The sequence below is a fragment of the Felis catus genome, chromosome C2, assembly GCF_018350175.1.
Source record: "Felis catus isolate Fca126 chromosome C2, F.catus_Fca126_mat1.0, whole genome shotgun sequence".
Taxonomy (NCBI): Eukaryota; Metazoa; Chordata; class Mammalia; order Carnivora; family Felidae; genus Felis; species Felis catus.
The window spans coordinates 13,889,352-13,908,180 of NC_058376.1; the positions used below are offsets into that span (position 1 = coordinate 13,889,352).

The 18,829-nt window shown below is 46.4% G+C and overlaps 1 protein-coding gene across 13 annotated transcripts in view; it reads left to right on the forward strand.

The window, feature by feature from the left end:
* TIAM1 (TIAM Rac1 associated GEF 1) overlaps positions 1-18,829 on the forward strand; it is a 399,670-nt gene that overhangs the window by 368,048 nt on the left and 12,793 nt on the right. For 12 of the 13 annotated variants that reach the window (XM_045036687.1, XM_045036692.1, XM_045036691.1 and 9 more), the window contains 5 exons: positions 2,758-2,866; positions 6,992-7,171; positions 7,271-7,389; positions 13,018-13,126; positions 18,433-18,491. In XM_045036687.1, the coding sequence (XP_044892622.1) occupies positions 2,758-2,866; positions 6,992-7,171; positions 7,271-7,389; positions 13,018-13,126; positions 18,433-18,491 (576 nt within the window). Of the gene's footprint in view, positions 1-2,757; positions 2,867-6,991; positions 7,172-7,270; positions 7,390-13,017; positions 13,127-13,697; positions 14,245-18,432; positions 18,492-18,829 lie in introns of those variants that run through there. The other variant, XM_045036693.1, reaches the window with a different exon arrangement.

The window sequence follows — 18,829 nt, forward strand, 5'->3', positions numbered from 1 at the left end:
AACCATTGAAGAGTTTAGTTGCAGGCAGGATACCTCTTTAATCCTAATTACCGCATAAGGTTCATTTGTGTGTGTATTCAAATGCTGCTTGCATGAATTAATTTTCTTCCCTCTTCATCCTCAGGGTGGTTCTGCTGTCCATTCAAAATACAGTTTGGTTCCTTTGTGTGTGTTTGTAATGATAACATGTATTTTCTATTTTTTTTTTCTCTTTTTTTTTTTTTCCCAACGTTTATTTATTTTTGGGACAGAGAGAGACAGAGCATGAACGGGGGAGGGGCAGAGAGAGAGGGAGACACAGAATTGGAAACAGGCTCCAGGCTCTGAGCCATCAGCCCAGAGCCCGACGCGGGGCTCAAACTCACGGACCGTGAGATCGTGACCTGGCTGAAGTCGGACGCTTAACCGACTGCGCCACCCAGGCGCCCCTGTGTTTTCTAAATTAGTGCATTAATTAAGACAGTTCAAAGTCATGACAAGGGTCAGTGATTTGTTAATCAAAAAAGTTGTTTGATGAGGATCTAAAAAAACAAATGGTTACAGACATTCCTTAAAACACTTGGTTTAAAAAAATTTTTTTAACATTTATTTTTGAGAGGTTTAAAAAAATTTTTTTAACATTTATTTTTGAGAGAGAGAGAGAGACAGAGTGCGAGTGGGGGAGGGGCAGAGAGCAAGAGGGAGACACAGAATCTGAAACAGGCTCCAGGCTCTGAGCTGTCAGCACAGAGCCTGACACGGGGCTCCAACTCATGAACCATGAGATCATGACCTGAGCCGAAGGGGGACACTTAACTGACTGAGCCACCCAGGTGCCCCTAAAACACTTGGTTTTAATCTAAAGCATACAACACTCATTGAATTCACTTACCAGTCTCTTGCTGGGACGCCGGTTCTTTGAGTGTAGGTTCAGTGAATCAATTGAGGAGAGGTAGGTGAACAGAACTGTAGTATGAACATGGCTGCATTATGAGCAGGGTTCTTCTAGGAGGGATTGCTGCATGGATTCTTTGAGTAAGCTGTCTCTGAACGGTTACAGTTCTAAATGCCACTAGAGTGGGACTCTTCCCTGACTGTGGCTGTACTGGTTTATTGCATACCCTGAAGGTCTCCATTCTGCCAGGAAGGCAAGACAACTGATGCATATTGAATATTCATGGCCCAAGAGCTCCTCTCCAGCACCTCTCAGTTGGCTTCTGGATTGTCTTGCCTTTGCTCCCACACCTGTCCCTGTCGGTTTTACCCTTGGTGCTCTGTCTAAATTCTGATTGTACATTTGGCCAGAAACATAGAAGCTTGTTCCAATATTCAGACTGCATAAAACTCTAGTTCTAAGGCAGTATCAGAAAGAAATATAACTAGTTCTGAGGTCAAACAAGTCTTGATAAAATGTGCCCTTGGAAATTTGCTACGTCCAACATCCAGTGAGTGGCTCTGTGATGTCCTACGGAAGGGCAACTTGGGGTAAATATAGTCTTTGTGTCTAAACCCCTCATACTTGGGCACACTTTGTGCCCTGAGATCATTTTTTTAAGGCCAGAAGAATAAATGAATGCCTTAATGTTTTATCTGTGGGTGCCTGTATGGTAAATGCTAAGTAAGTAATAAGTTAGACCTAACTAATGGCTTGATACAGTTAACGTGAGGGGTTATGTTTAGAGCTTTCTCTTTCACATCTTTTCTTTTTAGTTACTGAGTGTATCTCCAAGGATAACTGTCCCTGCTGGACCCCTCTCAGCCAGGGTGGTGAGGTTGGGAGGGGTGGGGCTTGAAAAGGAAAGGAGGAAAAGTAGAAAGCATAGGAAACAAGTGTAGGTCTCCAATTACCTATTCTGGGTAGTTGAAAAGAAACTTTTTGTTCTTAGTAGACCATCTATCAGAATTCTGTGCATTGCTCATTAGGTAAATTGCACATTGAAATCCAAAACTTTTTTTTTTTCTTGGATCCTCACTTTTATTTATTTTTTTTAATTAAAAAAAGTATTTATTTTTTAGAGAGACAGAGCATGAGCGGGGGGTGCGCAGAGAGAGAGGGAGACACAGAATCCAAAGCAGGCACTGAGCTGTCCACACAGAGCCCAGTTCAGGGCTTGATCTCATGAACTGTGAGATCATGACCTGAGCCGAAGTTGGACGCCCGACCGACTGAGCCACCCAGGCGCCCTGCAAACTAAATTCTAATAGGGAAGTTCATCACCCATCTTTGAGCCTTTTGAGGCAGAGGGTATGGGCTGGGAGAGGATATCTAATTCCAGTAGCCTAGCATGTTTCTTACATTCTTATCTACTCCCTGCTAGACAAGGGAGTGATATTGGAGAGGGTGGAATTAGTGACCAGGGAAATGTGTCTTCTATTTTTGGGGTGTATGCATTTCTTGCCTCTATTTGGTTTGTCGCTTCCCCCTCCCAGGATGAGCTAATGAGAGATTTCAGGAGATTTCTGCCTTTTCCAAAATGCCATCTATATTTTCTCATTAACATTCAGACATCCCAGGTAGGTCATTTAAAGGCCCAGGGCTGGAGAAGCAGTGACATCTCCACTGTAATTAGCAAGAAGGCCAACTCCACAAACATGTAAGCCCTCGACCTTTCCAGTAGGCAGTTTCAGGCCGTCGGGGAGCAAAGAAAGGCTGTGACAGGTGTGAATGGTGCTGATGTGTGGGGAGGGTCAGGCAGATGTGGGCTCCCTCTGTGTCCTGCTGATATTTCTAGATGAGGACGAACATGAACTAACTGCGGTTTTTCTCGTTGAATCCAGAAAGTGCTGTTCTCCCTGGGGGGATCCTTTCTGTATTATGCTGACCGCTTCAAGCTCTACAGTGCCTTCTGCGCCAGCCACACGAAGGTCCCCAAGGTCCTGGTGAAAGGTAGGCCGGTGAGGACTGGGCGGCAGGTGGGCATGTCTGTTGTAGATTCCCATTTGTGTGTGGCTGACTGTGGTTGGGGGTTTGGGACAGAAATCCACGAGTCATTGATGTGCCAGATAGATGTTACACAAATAAAGGTACTAAGAAGTGAAATGCATTGCTGTCTTTTTTTTTTTTTAAGTTTGTTTTTATTTATTTTGAGAGAAAGTAGGGAGCAACCAGGGGCGGGGCAGAGAGAGAGGGAGACAAAATCCCAAGCAGGCTCTGCTGTCAGCACAGGGCCCCACGCAGGGCTCGAACTCACAAACCGTGAGATCATGACCTGAGCCAAAATCAAGAGTCGGGTGCTTAACTGACTGAGCCACCCAGGTGCCTCTGTCTTTTTTTTTTTTTTAAGTAAAGTCTGTGCCCAACATGGGGCTCTAACTCACAACCCGCGAGATGCCGAGTCACACACTCTACTGACGGGGCCAGCCAGGTGCCCCTACTATCTTGGAGTAACGGTCTTACCAGTCTTCTCATAGCGAAAGGTTTGACTCATCTATTTGGGGCCAGAATTGAGGGGTCATCTTGCAATTATGCAAAAACAGAGGAGCTTTAGAAATCCCTGCTTTACTCCTAATGTTCATTCATTTCCTTATAACCTCGCACACTTACTGGGCCTTTTGGTGGAATGCCTCTTTCCCTCACCTATGTTTTTCTCCCTAGGTGTGTGATAATAGCCACCACCAGCACTGCTAAAGCTGAGAGTCTCCAGAAAGCTGTTCTGCTTCCCTAGTTCAGCATGTGATGTTAGTGATAGGTGATTTAAAAAAAAACAAAAAAAAAGGCATTTCCCTGGGAAACAGTATAATCGGTAGAAAGTCCGATTGCAAAGGATCTCTGGAAATCAGCCTGCTCGTTCTTAACACTTCCCTGTGGCTGTCATGTGCACAGCTGCGGATCCAGTCCCTGAATACGTAAATAATTTATCCATGTTATGCTTTCCTGCCAGAGAGAATGAGCTTGGCTTAATTTAAAACCTATTATAGGAAATATTAGTACAGTGCAGGTCTCCGGTTGACAGAAGAGCATGCCCCAGATAATGACATACTTACTGGTAGAGCTAGTTGATTGCCACGGCACCTATCCCAACATGAAATTCAAAGGACATTTTCAACATGAAATGTCAAGGAAGCCTGGGTGGCTCAGTCCGTTAAGCGTCCGACTTCAGCTCAGGTCATGATCTCAGAGCTTGTGAGTTTGAGCCCCGCATCGGGCTGTGTGCTGACAGCTCAGAGCCTGGAGCCTGCTTCCGATTCTGTGTCTCCCTCCCTCTCTGCTACTCTCCCGCTCACACTCTGTCTCTCTCCCTCTCTCAAAAATAAATAAACATTAAAGAAAACTTTTTTAGAGGGAGCCTGGGAATTGCCTTGTCACGTTGTCTGGCCCAACTTTTCGCATATGCTGCTTTCACATGTCCTATATTGGGCAGAGAGTTCTGCATACAGGCTTCTTTTTCAACTTTAACTGACTGCTGATTGTTAGGAGATCATTAACATAACAATTTTAGAGAACTTTGTTCTCCTGTAAGATTATATACACATTACAGGCTTTAGAGCAATTTGTGTTACTTTTAATCACTCAATTAGATTAAATTGTGCCCCTGGGGATTTTTTCTTAATCCAATAACATTGTTTTTTGCACCTGAAAAATATTGTCTTTCAAAATGATCCCTGGAAACATTAGGTATGACCTACATTTTTCTAATGGCCAAAGTTGCCTAGAGGGGAGGGTGAAGAGAACTCTTGGAGAACAAAAGTCTGTGACTCTTTTCTTTTGTTTTCATGTTTATTTTCGAGAGGAAGGGAGCGCAAGTGGGGGAGGGGCAGAGAGAGAGGATCCAAAGTGGGTTCTGTGCTGAGAGGCAAGACCCTTATGCGGGGCTTGACCCCATGAACTGTGTGATCATGACCTGAGCCGAAGTCAGATGCTTAACCGACTGAGTCACCCAGGTGTCCCAAAAGTCTCACTCTTAATAGGCTCACGGCTAGGTTGGATGAAAGTGAGACTCCCTTAACTCACCAAGAGCTGAGTTTTGCTCTGACATGAAATATGGTTGATGGATTAAATGCCAGTGGCCATTGTTTTGGGCTTTCGGATTTTGAGGGGATTCCTACGCCCCTTCTAGATGTGGGCAGTAGACACTTGGGATGTCGCACAGTAGCCACAGCCTCCTGGGCATCGGAGGGGCTGGGCCTTGCTTTCCTGACACACAGGCCACTCCTTCCCAGTCTCCTTTCTTTTCCCAGATTTGCTCTTTGGCAGGAGGAGAAACGGTGGCCCCAAACCCCATGCAGTCTAATTCCTCTTCACAGGGCTTAAAAGGGATGAAAAGATTGTGGTCTTTATGAGGCCACCTTCACATGGTTGCTGTTTTTCTTTGAATAAAGATAGAATAATCAGTTTACAATCCATGATGCCCTTTTACAACATCTTCTGGTCTCAGCTTGCGCTGCTAATCCCTGGAGACGGAGATACATTTTTTATCAGAAGCTTTTGAAAAAGGGTATGCCCACTGTTACGTCACTTTGATATATTGTACCTTTTTTCCCCCGTTTTGTGCCCTCATTCCCTTCTCCCTCCCCCCAGTTTCTCTGCACCTAGATGGCATTAATTAGCCTTGTCTTCCTAATTAGGCTTGTCTTCCCAACTACCCACTGGTGGGTACCTTGTTGCTGGTCTGGGTTCCCTCAACTCCCCAGGGCTGCTTTTCAGCCCTGCTGGGACACAGATAGAAACCAGGCTGATGAAGAAAGTGCTGCCTGGGTTCTTTGAGGTCAGATGCATGTTTCCCTCTGAATGGACTGTGCAGTCCTGGGCTCTGGGAGGGAGGCGCTGCCCTCTAGATGCTGATAGCTGGTAGCAGCATATTAACATAGAACAGATCTTCAAAGGCATTGGCTGTGGGAGACCCAGCCCTGCCCCACTTCCCAGAGCTACAGAGCACCACTGCTTCTCATTTTTTCGTTTTTTTTCATATCTTTTCTCAAAAAAAAAAAAGGGATTCTAACTGGCAATGAAATGCTTTAAAGATTAAGAAAACCAGGGTAAGGAGTGTTTCAACATGTAGGCTTTCTGAGTATTCAGATACGGCGAAGCGAACAGACCAGGGAGACCGTTGCCTTTGTAAAGGTAGTTTGTTACCCACAGTTCCCCAAAGAAGGGGGCGAGACATGCCACACAGGGCCACACTGGGAAGCACCAGGGCCAGTCAGGAAGCAGGAGCCAGGGGGGAACGTGGGCAACTTTATTGTGGTTGTTGCACAAAGGACGGAGCGAGGCAGGGTAAGCAGGCTTAGGGTGGGGGGGTTTCAGTGGGTTCTGAGGTAGAGGGGCGGTCCTGATTTGTCTGGTACCTGGCCCTGAGGGGATTAGGGCAGGGGAATAGCGGCCCAGAGTGTCAGGGCCCACTAGAAGAGATGGGGGTAGGGGACTCCACATTGGTTGGTTTGCATACGAAAGGTGTGCTCCCCGGTGGGTGAGTCCTTTGCTGCATGTAGGAATGGCTAGCCCCGGGAGGGGCAGTTCCGGGGTCTGTAAGGCCCCCAGATGTCAAAATAACAGAATAAAAAGACATTCTTGGGGCGTCCTGGTGGCTCAGTCAGTTAAGCATCTGACTCTTGGTTCCGTCCAGCTCAGGTCATGATGTCACAGTTCGTGAGTTCGAGGACTGTGTCGGACGCTGCACTAGCAGCATGGATTCTCTCTCTCCCCTCTCTCTGTTCCTACCCTGCTCGTTCTCTGTCTCTCAAAATAAATAAACTCCAAAAAAAATTAAAAAAAAAAAAGACGTTCTTAGTACGAGGAGGATGAACAGCAGCCCCTGAAAGCCCAGGTGTAGGATTTACAAACCCTGTTATCCCTTTACTCAGACTCCATTATTGCCCCCTAACAAAGAAGCCTGACAGGCTCTTCCAGTTGTCTCCCTGGCCCCCCCCCCCCCCCCCCCCCCCGCCTTCCTTCCTCCTGCAACACACTCTCCACTCAGTCCTGTGGAAAGGCGCCTTGGAAAAAGTGAGGGAAATGGTGGGGAGGGGGTCATTTGGAGGTTCCATCCTGACAGCCTGTGTTAATCTCTTCCAGCCAAGACGGACACGGCTTTCAAGGCGTTCTTAGATGCCCAGAACCCGAAACAGCAGCACTCGGCCACTCTCGAGTCTTACCTCATCAAGCCCATCCAGAGGATCCTCAAGTACCCGCTTCTGCTGAAGGAGCTCTTTGCCCTGACGGATGCCGAGAGCGAGGAGCACTACCACCTGGACGGTGAGGCCCCGGCCCCGAGGTCTGCCCCCCGCCCCCCCTGCCCGTGTCTCCGTGACCGTCTCTAAACAGCCTTTGCCTTTCACGGCCGTTTTCTTCCAGTGGCCATCAAGACTATGAACAAGGTTGCAAGTCACATCAATGAAATGCAGAAAATTCATGAAGAATTTGGGGCTGTGTTTGACCAGCTCATTGCTGAACAGACCGGTGAGAAAAAAGAGGTAAGGGGGCCGGCCTCTCAGAACACCTGGCAGTAAAGCTGGGTTGGTTCCATTGTTTTCTGAAGGTGTTATTTGTAAGTGAAAGAGTTACGAAGGTATTGTTTTTGTCGGTGGAACTTTTACCCTTTATCCAAGGCTGTAAGTGAATTTTCTTCCTCAGCTGAATTAGTTCTTAATATCGGAACCGTGTCTCTGAGTCTCATTCCTTCCCCCTCGGGACCTCTGGTTTTATTCTGTTATGTGTGAGCCTGAACCCCCATGACCATGGCTTGGGCTGCTTCCGTAAGCACCGTAAAAGGCTGAAGCTGCATCCCTCGAGATTAGAATAATGCTCAGCCTGTCGTAGGGACTCAGTCAATATTTGCTAAATGAATGAAAATTTCAAATGACTCTAAATCTGTTTTTTTTTAAAGTCTACCTAAAAACCTACTTAGAAGAAAGAGTGACAGGGCCAGATACACCTGAGAAAAACTGAGAGCAAATTATAAATAATGCCTGAGTCATTGACAAGAGCTTATGTGAATAAAAATTCTGATAATACTGAGATGAATCCGAGGGATAGGATATGTAATAACGTTCATCACTGCCTCTGTGCATTCGGCTGGAATATTCTCCTCGGGTTTGCTTTCTGCCTTTAAAAGAAAAGAAAGGAGAAAAGCTGGGAGGGAACCAGGAAGAAAATCACTCCTACTGGGATGACGAAGAGGGTAAAAGACAAGGGGGTGGGGAAACTTGGTTGTTTAGTCTAAGCAGAGAGAAAACAGCCTTATCCTCAAGGTACACAGGATTACTGTCCGGGTTCATTTTGATGTCTTCAGGGAAACAAAACAAGTTTTCAGACTGCTAAAGGCTGATTTTCAGACAGAGGTAAAATCATGGGCCCTCCTCTAGATGTAAAAGCAAAGACATATTAAGACATTTATGTTACTCAGATGATAGGAGGGAACCAGACAGACGTCACCACGGTTTCTTGGAAAAGCTGGACTAGCACAGGTGTGGATAAGACATGAAGAAATAGTGTGATCGTTTGCAAATGGAGACACACTGGCTTCTCCACAGCGGGAGGAAGTCAAGTCAGCGCCCGACTGGACAACCATTGCCGACACCTTCAAGAGAGTTGCAGAGGAACTCAAAGGCAGCATGGAGGGCTGGAGTCTGATGGCTCGGGAGGGTGTGTTAGAGGATCCACGGTGTTCCACTGAAACACCATTTATTTTTTTCTACCGGTGTGACAAGCAGAGCATGAGAATGTTCTCAGTCTACCTGGCAGATGATGTAATCAATCAAGAGTTTAGAAAAGGTGGGCACGGCTACTCTGGACTGAGTTCTCATTTTCTTATAAAACCTTTGTAAGAAGAAAGCCGTGGGATGCTTGTGAGAGGGCAAAATACGGGAAAAGACAAGGAGAAAAATCTCTTCGATCTCAAAACAAAGCACTTACCACTCTTAATGTTTGGGTGTTTGCTTTGATTTAGAAAATTATGTCTCTGTATATGCTTGAATAGTTATACTTTGAAAATAATTTTATGCCTTGTTTATTTAATATTGAACAAAAAACTTCCATGTTGTTTTAAATTATTGAAAACAATCATTTAAATTATTGTGTAATATTTCATTGTGTGGGCGAACAATGGTTTACTTAATTTCCTGTCATTAGACAGATCTCTTGGTTTCATTGACTACTACAAATAATACTGACAGCATTTTTTAAAGTATTTATTTATTATTTATTTTTATTTTATATATTTATTATTTATTATTATTATTTTTAAGCAATCTCTATACCCAATGTGAAGCTCAAACTCACGAACGACCCCAAGATCAGGCTTCTGCAGCCAGGCACCCCAATACTGCAAACATTTTTTTTATCACAACACTTCCTCCCCTGTGTTTTAGTTTATTTTAATTTTGACAGAAGTGAATTTTATTGGGCCTGGGAAATGAACATTTTCATTATATTGTTCATGATGCATCAAGCTAGCTTCTGGATTTTAATGACCTTGGGGGCAAAGACCTTGTTATGCCAAAGACTAGAAAGTGATATGGATAGTGGATTGCAAAGCATTTAGGGAAAAAAAAAAAAGACGAATATGATTCAAAAGTCAAGGACCGTGAAAGGGAACATGGCTTTGGTGAAACTGCCCGTCCTCTACAATGAAATTCTGACAATCAAGTAAGAAATCTTTCTAGCGAGGAACAAAGAGACAAAGTGCGGTACAAAATAGCCTCCCGTGGGCTGAGATTTTGTGAAAAGAAATGTGCAAAAGATAAAGGGAGACATTTAACTGAGAACCAGTATTAAAGAGAAGGAAAATCCTATCTCAGTATTAGGACGTCCAAAGCCCAGAAAGATCAAGGTTTGGAAAAGATGCCAAAGAAAGCAACGGAAGATTGTGTTTTAACCCCGTAAGAAGAATAAGAAAGAAGTAGGCGCCCAAAGTGGAGCAGAGGTTTAGTAGCCAACGATCCTTGATTAGGCAAGGAGAAGGCCTCAAGTTCCATGCAATCTCTCTTTGAGGATGGTCTTCAAACTGAAAAGGATGGAGTGGTCTCAATTTCACAAACACAAGACCTGAGGGAAATGTGGGTCCTGGGGAAATAGTGCACAGATCAGTTATCACACTCCTTGCCACATACATTGGAGCAATTATGGAAACTTTGAGAGGCAGCCAGTTAGAGGCACATAGGTTATGTCCTGATTCCCACAGAGCTGATTCCTGATCATTGTAGTTTCTTTTTAATGGCAATATCCAGTAAAAACCTAGAATGGGTTTATGAACAGTTTGTCAACAGTTATGAATAGGAACATTTATCAGTATCTGTTGGGAAAGGTGGGTCACTATTGAAATGGTAACATTCCAGGGACACGTTACCATAGCTCATCTTGTCATCAGCCACTTTCCTCAGGCGATCCCTGAAGGCAGATATGTGCACAAAGAACAAAGCTGTTCAAGAAAATACTGTATGATGAAGCTGGGAGGCCTTCAACCTCCCCATGTTAAACCCTGCGGAGTTGAGCTGGACCACGTAGAGCATCCCTTTTGCTTAGGTAGGATGAAGAAAAGACCAAAGAGGGCATGTCCCCTTTGGGCCCAAAAGACGTGGCAGAGTAGAACAGGCCAGACTTCTAATCAGAGCTTAGTCTTGAGGTTTGGGCAGAAAATTGAGAAGGTGACAAGTAGAAGGCCAAGGGAGATACTGTTGGCCAGGATGGGCAGCCTTGACACCCTTATTCCGTGGGCCATGTGGAAACTTGAAAACAGAGCATAACCACATGGACTGGGACTGCATCAGTCCCTTTTCACTATGTGACAAATAACATCTCAGTGAATACCACCACACTCGGGTATGTGGGCCAGTGGAACTCTGGCCTCTCTTGGTGAGCTCTAGAACGTAAAACCCGGGTAGACTCTACTTGTCATCCTTTCGGGATCTGGGCTGAAGAAGCAGTGGCTGTCTCGGGCATATCCTTTCCATGGACGGTGGAAGCCCAGGAGGGCTGGTGGAAACTTACTATGGCAAGTCCGAGGCCCAAGGCACATGGCCACGTGCAGAGTCATCAGGGATTGGCCTGGTGTAGTGGGAGGTGCTAGAAAGTCACATGGCAGAGGGTGCCGATACAGAATTATGTTGGAGAAGGAAGTAGAGTTTGGAGAATGATCTGCCCCAGTGACCCTCAATCACGTTTAAAGACATATCCCCTAAGGCGGTGGCCCAGAATGGTACCTGGGAATTTGACTTCTGTGTATAAACACTCCTGTTTTGTGTGGATGCTTGGGGCATGGGTAGTAGAGACTGTAGTTACCTTAGTTGAGACTGTCCTGGGAGGTGGTTGACTAGTTATTTCATATGTACAAACAAACTAAGATTGATTAATTTTTTTTTATCCTTGGCTATACTACTTACTAATAATACAGGTCAGTAATTATTATTATTATTGATCCCCCAGTCACTATAGTGGTAACCACACCACTGAATTTTGGTTTGGTTTGTGTTTTTAATTTTTTTTTAACGTTTATTCATTGTTTTGAGAGACAGAGCACAAGCGGGGGAGGGGCAGAGAGAGAGGGAGACACAGAATCTGAAGCAGGCTCCAGGCTCTGAGCTGTCAGCACAGAGCCCGACATGGGGCTTGAACCCACGAACCATGAGATCATGACCTGAGCCAAAGTCTTAAGCCAGTGCTTAACCGACTGAGCCTCTCAGGTGCCCCGACACCACTGGATTTTGTACTGCTGGAGCCGCATCCCCAGCACCAGCATCTGGCTTGGTGACTCAGGATGAGCAACGCCAAATGGCACTGTGGTCAGCAGAGGGCTGCCGGGTCGCTGCTGCTATTTCCAGAAACCCTGTCAGATTATAAGCAGCAAAATGACCCATCTGTCTTTGAGAAGCTCAACATCAAGTTTTGGAATATCTGAAATGCTGCCTTGAGCTTGATCTCTGGATGCGGAACCTATTGGCAGTGTTTGGTATTTATCAGTGGGTGGACCACAGACTCTGTTTGTAAAGCCTTGTCCCCTAATGTGCCTGCACAGAGAGCAGGTCAAGAGACCAGATGCTTTTCCTCCCTGTGAATAGGATGCTGAGTGAGCGGGAGGTTGAGGTGTGGATGGGCTTGCAAATGGGCCCTGGACTCCGGTGACAAAGGCAGAGGTGGCTGTCGGGAGGTGTCAGCACTGGACTGCCGCAGCATCACGTCTGGATGGCTCTACGACCCAAAGACGCATCTGGACCAGGCTTGCGCTCAGTCTCCCCCAGCCGTGTGACCACACCCCATGATCTCTGCGGATCCCTGAGCTCACGCTGCACATACTGAAAGAACACTCTTCAGACTCCTCAGTTGGCTTCTCTCTTCCTCCTCTAAAGTGAAATCAAACCTTTAGAATGAGCTGGAAGAAGAAAAAATCATTGGTTCCACTGCTTTCCAGAAAAACCTTGGCTCCAAGGGGATTTAAAGCCATAGGTGGAAATGCCTAGTTTTCTGGGGGGAATGTCTGTGATCGATGGCCATGTGTCTGTCCTTGGGGAACTGTCTCTATTTGAACACAGAGCTTGGCCAGTTTTGTAGATCAATTTTGACAGGCTCCAGGCTCCAGGCTGCTGTGTGTGAATTTGGAGGCCCCAATTTCTACCTTTTGCCACTCTAGTCTTGAAATTCTTGTAGATAAATGTGGGATAAAGAAAACAAAGGGACCAGGGGTACCTGGGTGGCTGAGTCCGTTAAGTGTTCAGCTTCGGCTCCGTTCATGATCTCATGGCTCTTGAGTTCTGGCCCTGCGTCAGACTCTGTGCTGGCAGTTGGGAGTCTGGAGCCTGCTTCAGATTCTGTCTCCATCTCTCTGCCCCTCTCCACTCGTGCACAGTCTCTGTCTCTTTCTCTCTCTCTCTCTCTCTCTCTCTCTTTCAAATAAAAATCAACATTAAAAAATTTAAAAAGTAAAGTATGGGAAATCTATTTAAAAGAAAAAGAAAAAAAAAAGTGACCAGATGTTGTTAAAGACCATATTTTTGTGAAATAAGATTGCCATCAGCCTGCCAGATTTGAAAACCTAAAAATCTGAATATTGTAACAACCACCTCCAAGTTTGTTTGTTTGTTTTTTTTTTTTTTTGCTGTGCTTCTCAGGTTGCAGATCTGAGCATGGGGGACCTGCTTTTGCACACCACCGTGATTTGGCCAAACCCGCCAGCCTCCCTGGGAAAGTGGAAAAAGGAGCCAGAACTGGCAGCCTTTGGTACGTATCAGAACAGGGCTGGTGAGGGTGGGCCCAGGGAGGGAGGCTGGGCTTATTTCCCAAAACAAGAACATTTCTTTCCCAAGACCCAGTTTATTAAAATGAAGTTCATTCCAGTTATCTGAACCGGTCTTCCTGCCTTGAGCACCAACATGTCACAAACAGTGCATGAAACCTTCCAGTTAAGTATGGCCAGTGTGAGCACCAGCTACGTGGGAGGGAGGGAATGGCCATGCCAAGCCTGCCCCGTGTACGAACACGCAGGCAGAGAAAGAGTTTGTTGTCGTCCCTGCTGTGAATATCTTTTCTTTTTATTTTTTATTAAAAAAACCCTTTTTTAATGTTTATTTTTGAGAAAGGGGCGGGGAGGGAGAGGGAGAGCAGGAGTGGGGAGGGGCAGAGAGAGAAGAAGACACAGGACTGGAAGCAGGCTCCAGGCTCTGGGCCGTCAGCACAGAGCTCCACACAGGGCTCGAACTCATGAATTGTGAGATCATGACCTGAGCCGAAGTCGGACGCTTAACCAACTGAGCCACCCAACCCCCCTCTGCATATCTTTTCAAAATAACAGGTTAACAGTACACCAGGGAAAAGCCGATGGGCAAAAATGAAAACACCGTCTTTTTCTGCGACCTCAAATCTGACATCTTTTATCCTCGCTGACTCTGCTGTTGTGTGTGGTGCTGGGATTCAGGACTCTGATTCTCAGCTCACCTGTGGTGGGTGTCTTGCTCAGTTGTGGGATGCTTGTCAATCACAGTAGGGCGAATACTAGCAAAAGTAGAGATGCTTGTGCGTGATTTCTTTTTTTCAATAAACTGGTTCAGATGGATGCAGTTGCTGTAATCAGGACTCTCACGTGGTCGTATTGTGAAATGCTCTTCGAGAGAGAAAACTGTGTTTTGGCACACCGGGAATTGTGGGTAATTTAGGAAATACGGCTTGTTGTTGCAGTTTGAATGCTTGGACGGCCTGCAGTGCCGTTCTGGGTGCAAAACGACCAACAGTGTGTGCTTCTGTTTTATGTTGTGTCTTCTCCTAGCCTCTACAGAAGACTCATGGGTGGGAACCTAAAATAAAGGAAATCTAGCATTTCCATTTTCTTACCTTGCCTTCAAGAGGTTGTTGCTTAAGGCTTCTTTAACCGGAACACTTCTTTTTTTCCTCCCCCCACGATGTGAACAGAGTCTCCCCAAGTGGAACATCCTAGTGATATTAAAATCGGAGTGTTGAACATAAAGACTGTTGAACTTCTCACTTAGATCACTCAGCCTTCATGGAAAAATGTAGTGACCTTTGTAACATTTTCAAAAAGCCACTAGAGTAGTGATGCCATTTCATGAAACATAACAAAGGTGGGCAGGCGCCTGGGTGGCTCAGTTTGTTGAGCGTCCCACTCTTGACTTCGGCTCAGGTCATGAGCTTGTGGTTTGTGGGTTCGGGCTCTGTGCTCATAGCTTGGAGCCTGCTTGGGATTCTCTCTCTCTCTGTTTGCCCCTCTCCCTTCTCGTGCGCTCTCTCTAAATAAATAAACATTAAAAAAATAAAAGGTGGGTAGAAGTGTGCAAGAAAAATATGTGACTACATGCATCATACAAGGAAGTATTGGGATATTATAACACATTGGTAGCTTTTGATGGGGGCGGGGTGCTTTTGGCAGGGGTAAGGAGAGTGTTTTCTTTCCCTACCCCCCCCACCCCCCACCCCCCCACTTACCAGTTGTGTTTCTTATGTTGCAATTTCTTCTTGGAAGGGCTGGCAGCTTTCTGATGCTTCATGGTAGGTCATTTCTAGGAAGTATGATTCCCAAGTAAATGACCCAAACGGTCTTACCTACCTGTTTCTGATTCTGGGCTACAGGTGAACAATTCCAGAGTTCCGTCATTGGGACTTTTTCACGACGATGTCCTGAATTGTACAGATTTCCTGGGGTTAGACATGAACAGATTTAAAACCAGAAAATAATTTGAGTGGGAGAAAGTAGGGGTCAACCAACCTACCCTGTAAAAGGCCACATTGTAAATGTTTTAGGTTTTCAGGGCCAGAAGCCATATGTCGCCAAACTGCAACCATAGACCATATGTAACCAAGTGAGTGCCTGTATTCGCAGGCTGTGCTGAATAGGCAGCTGGCCCCAGTTTCCAGGGTGGTTTACAAAGGGTTCAGGAACAGGCTGCTTTTGAGGTTTGGGGCCTTAGCTGCCTCTTGCTGCACAGGCTCAGAGGGAGGACAGTGTGTGTTCCACTCTGCATCATTCTGCTCCCTGCCCCGTGGGTTGCTTACTGGGGCTGGGAGCGGGGTGGGGGGGAGGCTCACCAAAAGGGAGCCCCCAACACCTGTGCTGGGTGTGAATGGAAGTTGCACACCCAGCCCCAGTGATCGGTGATCGCACTGCCAGTAGACTCCGCCGGGGCCATAGTTAGTGAGGTGAGAATTGCCCAAGGCTCTATGGGAGGTGGAGGCAAGCTTATTAAGTAAGAGTCATCTCCAGAGGGCACCAGGGTGGCTCAGTCAGTTATATGTCTGACTTCGGCTCAGGTCATGATCTTGCGGTTTGCAGGTTCGAGCCCCCATATCAGGCTCTGTGCTGACATGACAGCTCACAGCCCGGACCCTGTTTTGGATTGTGTGTCTCCCTCTCTCTCAGCCCCTCCCCTGCTCACGCTCTGTCTCTGTCTCTGTCTCTCTCTCTCTCAGAAAATGAATAAACATTAATTTTAAAAAATTGAGAAAAACAAACCAGGATTATGAGTAAAGGCAGACTGTCCTCACCATCATGAGCTTACTTACGGGTTTTCAGTCCTCCAAGGTCATGTTTGGCAGTTTTGATGTGATTTCAGGTAGCAAGGCAGAGCAAACAGCCTTAGAAATGCCTTTTGAAGTGAAGAGGAGTTGCTGTAAGGGAAGCAGGGTAATTACCATTGAATAGGCAGCTCTGGGGTTAAAACGTGGTTGTCTTTTGATTTGAATCTCTCGTCTCAGGAGACAGCGCAGCTTTCCTCTGAAACAAATTGATGTACTGATGTATACCTCAGCACCTTGATGTTCTTACTCACAGGATGGCTAATCTGTACTGAATGCTGATGATTATCACCTTAAAAAAAAAAAAAAGAAAAGAAATAGTTGGTCTGGGCTTCCGCCTTGCAGGGTATTAGATGTTCATGGCTGGGGGTGTAGAGGAGTGCTTGGGGCTGGCAAGGGGTAGCTAGGAGTTTTGGTGGGGGTCATGTGGAAGAGATTGGGCAACACCTCCAGTCAGCTGAGTGAGACTAGTCCCAGGGGATCAGGGAGGGTTTAAGGCGGAGGTGGTCACAGCCCCTGCTGAGGACCGCTCTGGCCCCACCGCCGTGATCCAAGATAGTTGAGGTCAGGGTAAACTGAGGCAGGCCAGTAGCCTTTTTAGAACCATGGCAACCACCCCATTGAGCTGTAGTCCCAGTGACTTGGTGGGTCTTCTGAGACTAAGGTCACTGGACACCCTGTCCTGGGGTGGAGCTCCCTCGGTTTTAAATGGACCCATTGTCCCGGCCGTAGTGATTTCTGAAGGCTTCCGGTGGGAATGTAGGGCCTCTTCAGGTGCCAGTGTTAGTCACCGTGCAGAGCAGGTACAGCCTTATTGGGCCAGTGGGGACTTTGGAGAGGGAACCTCTCCGTCAATCCTCTGGGATTCTTTTTCTTTCTTCCCTCCTTTTTTCTTTCTTTCTTTCTTTCTTTCTTTCTTTCTTTCTTTCTTTCTTTCTTTCTTTCTTTCTTTCTTTCTTTCTTTCTTTCTTTCTTTCTTTCTTTCATTTATTTATTTTAAGAGAGACAGAGACAGCACTGGTGGGGTAGGGGCAGAGAGAGGGGGAGAGAGAGAGAATCCCAAGCAGGCTCCGTGCTGTCAGCACAGAGCCTGACATGAGGCTCGAACTCACAAACCGTGAGATCATGACCTGAGCCGAAACCAAAAATTGAATGCTTCACCGGCTGAGCCAGCCAGGCGCCCCGACCCTCTGGAACTCTTGAGGGGTGGGATGATGTGAGCGTGAAGGGCCAGGGGCAGTCCAGACCCAGTGGCTAGAGCTGGTTTCTTTACACCATCAGGCTGGTTTCTGCAGTGGAAGTTAGAGGCATTTTGCACCAAGGAGAAGCCGATTCATTTATAATAAATGTCCATTTATAAGGACAGAAAATGAGCCAGACACTTGGGGTTGGTCTCCAGAAGGCCTGGGAGCCCCTCCCTGAGAATGCTCAGAATATTCCTTCCCTTTGTGATCCTGGGTCTGGTACACCAGGCATGGCCCCTCCAGCTGCCGTGTGACCACCTGGGCCCTGGCTCTTGGGGCCAGAGCGGGAAGAGGGATGGAGTCCTTGCATCCAAGAGCCAGCGATGGGCTTGCCCATCTTCTGGTCTCCTGGGCGCCCGTTCTTCCTTCCCTCTAGGAAGAGTCAGAGTCACTGAGTGGTCACCATGCTTGGCATTGTTTAAGGAACTCTATGGAGTGTGCACAACTATTGGGTCTCCTCTGCTCCTCAAACACTGTAAGAATAAACCGGCAAGCTCCCTGCCCCTGGATCCTTCCTGTGATTCAGCCCCATTTGGAAGAAGTGCAATTGCATTCTGGTTTCATAAACACATTTTCATTTCTTTAGGTCAAACAAGATGAGTTCTGTTTCCTGAATTATCAATACTCTGTGTGTGTGTGTGTGTGTGTGTGTGTGTGTGCACTATTTATTAGGTTAGCTGGCATAAATCTAAATCCCTGTAAGCTTTGTTATCATCATCGAGGTTTGTACTGTTCCTCCAGCTGCATTCTGCCGAAGTTTTAAACTTGAAATCACATCATGATTAAACTTGCTTTAAAAAGGTCTCAGGGGCGCCTGGGTGGCTCAGTCGGTTGAGCGTCCGACTTCAGCTCGGGTCATGATCTCACAGTCTGTGAGTTCGAGCCCCGCGTTGGGCTCTGTGCTGACAGCTCAGAGCCCGGGGCCTGTTCAGATTCTGTGTCTCCCTCTCTCTCTGACCCTCCCCCATTCATGCTCTGTCTCTCTCTGTCTCAAAAATAAATAAACGTTAAAAAAAAAAAAAGGTTCCAGTGGGGCAGGAGGGTTTATTTCCATTTACTTAGGCTTTCTGTGGTTTTTGGAAAATTGTCATCTCAGGAGGCTTTGGAGCCGTGTGGATGGGGTGAATGAGCAGAAGGTGGGGTCAGGGCTGGCTCACATGCCCCTCGCTGTCTTCTTGGAAACTGTAGTGTCCATTATCGGAGTTCAGAGGAAAGCCCCTGTGTTATGTGCTGTAACCACCTTGTCTCCTCTTTTTCCAGTCTTCAAAACTGCTGTGGTCCTTGTGTATAAAGACGGTTCCAAACAGAAGAAGAAACTTGTAAGACTTCTTATGTCTCCCCTGGTTTGAAAGTAACTCCGTTTCTGTCTGCTTCGTAGTTTTTATCTGCATAATTACCATTCTGCCCCTTGGTCAGGCACAAGCCTCGTGTGATTTCTTTCTTTCTTTCTTTCTTTCTTTCTTTCTTTCTTTCTTTCTTTCTTTCTTTCTTTCTTCCTTCCTTCCTTCCTTCCTTCCTTCCTTCCTTCCTTCCTTCCTTCCTTCCTTCCTTCCTTTTTAAATACATTTGAAGTGTTGCTAAGAACGGGAGGAAATTGCCTACCCCGCCTTCTCTTTGGCAGGTGCACACTGAGAGCATGAAACGTGAAGAGCTATTG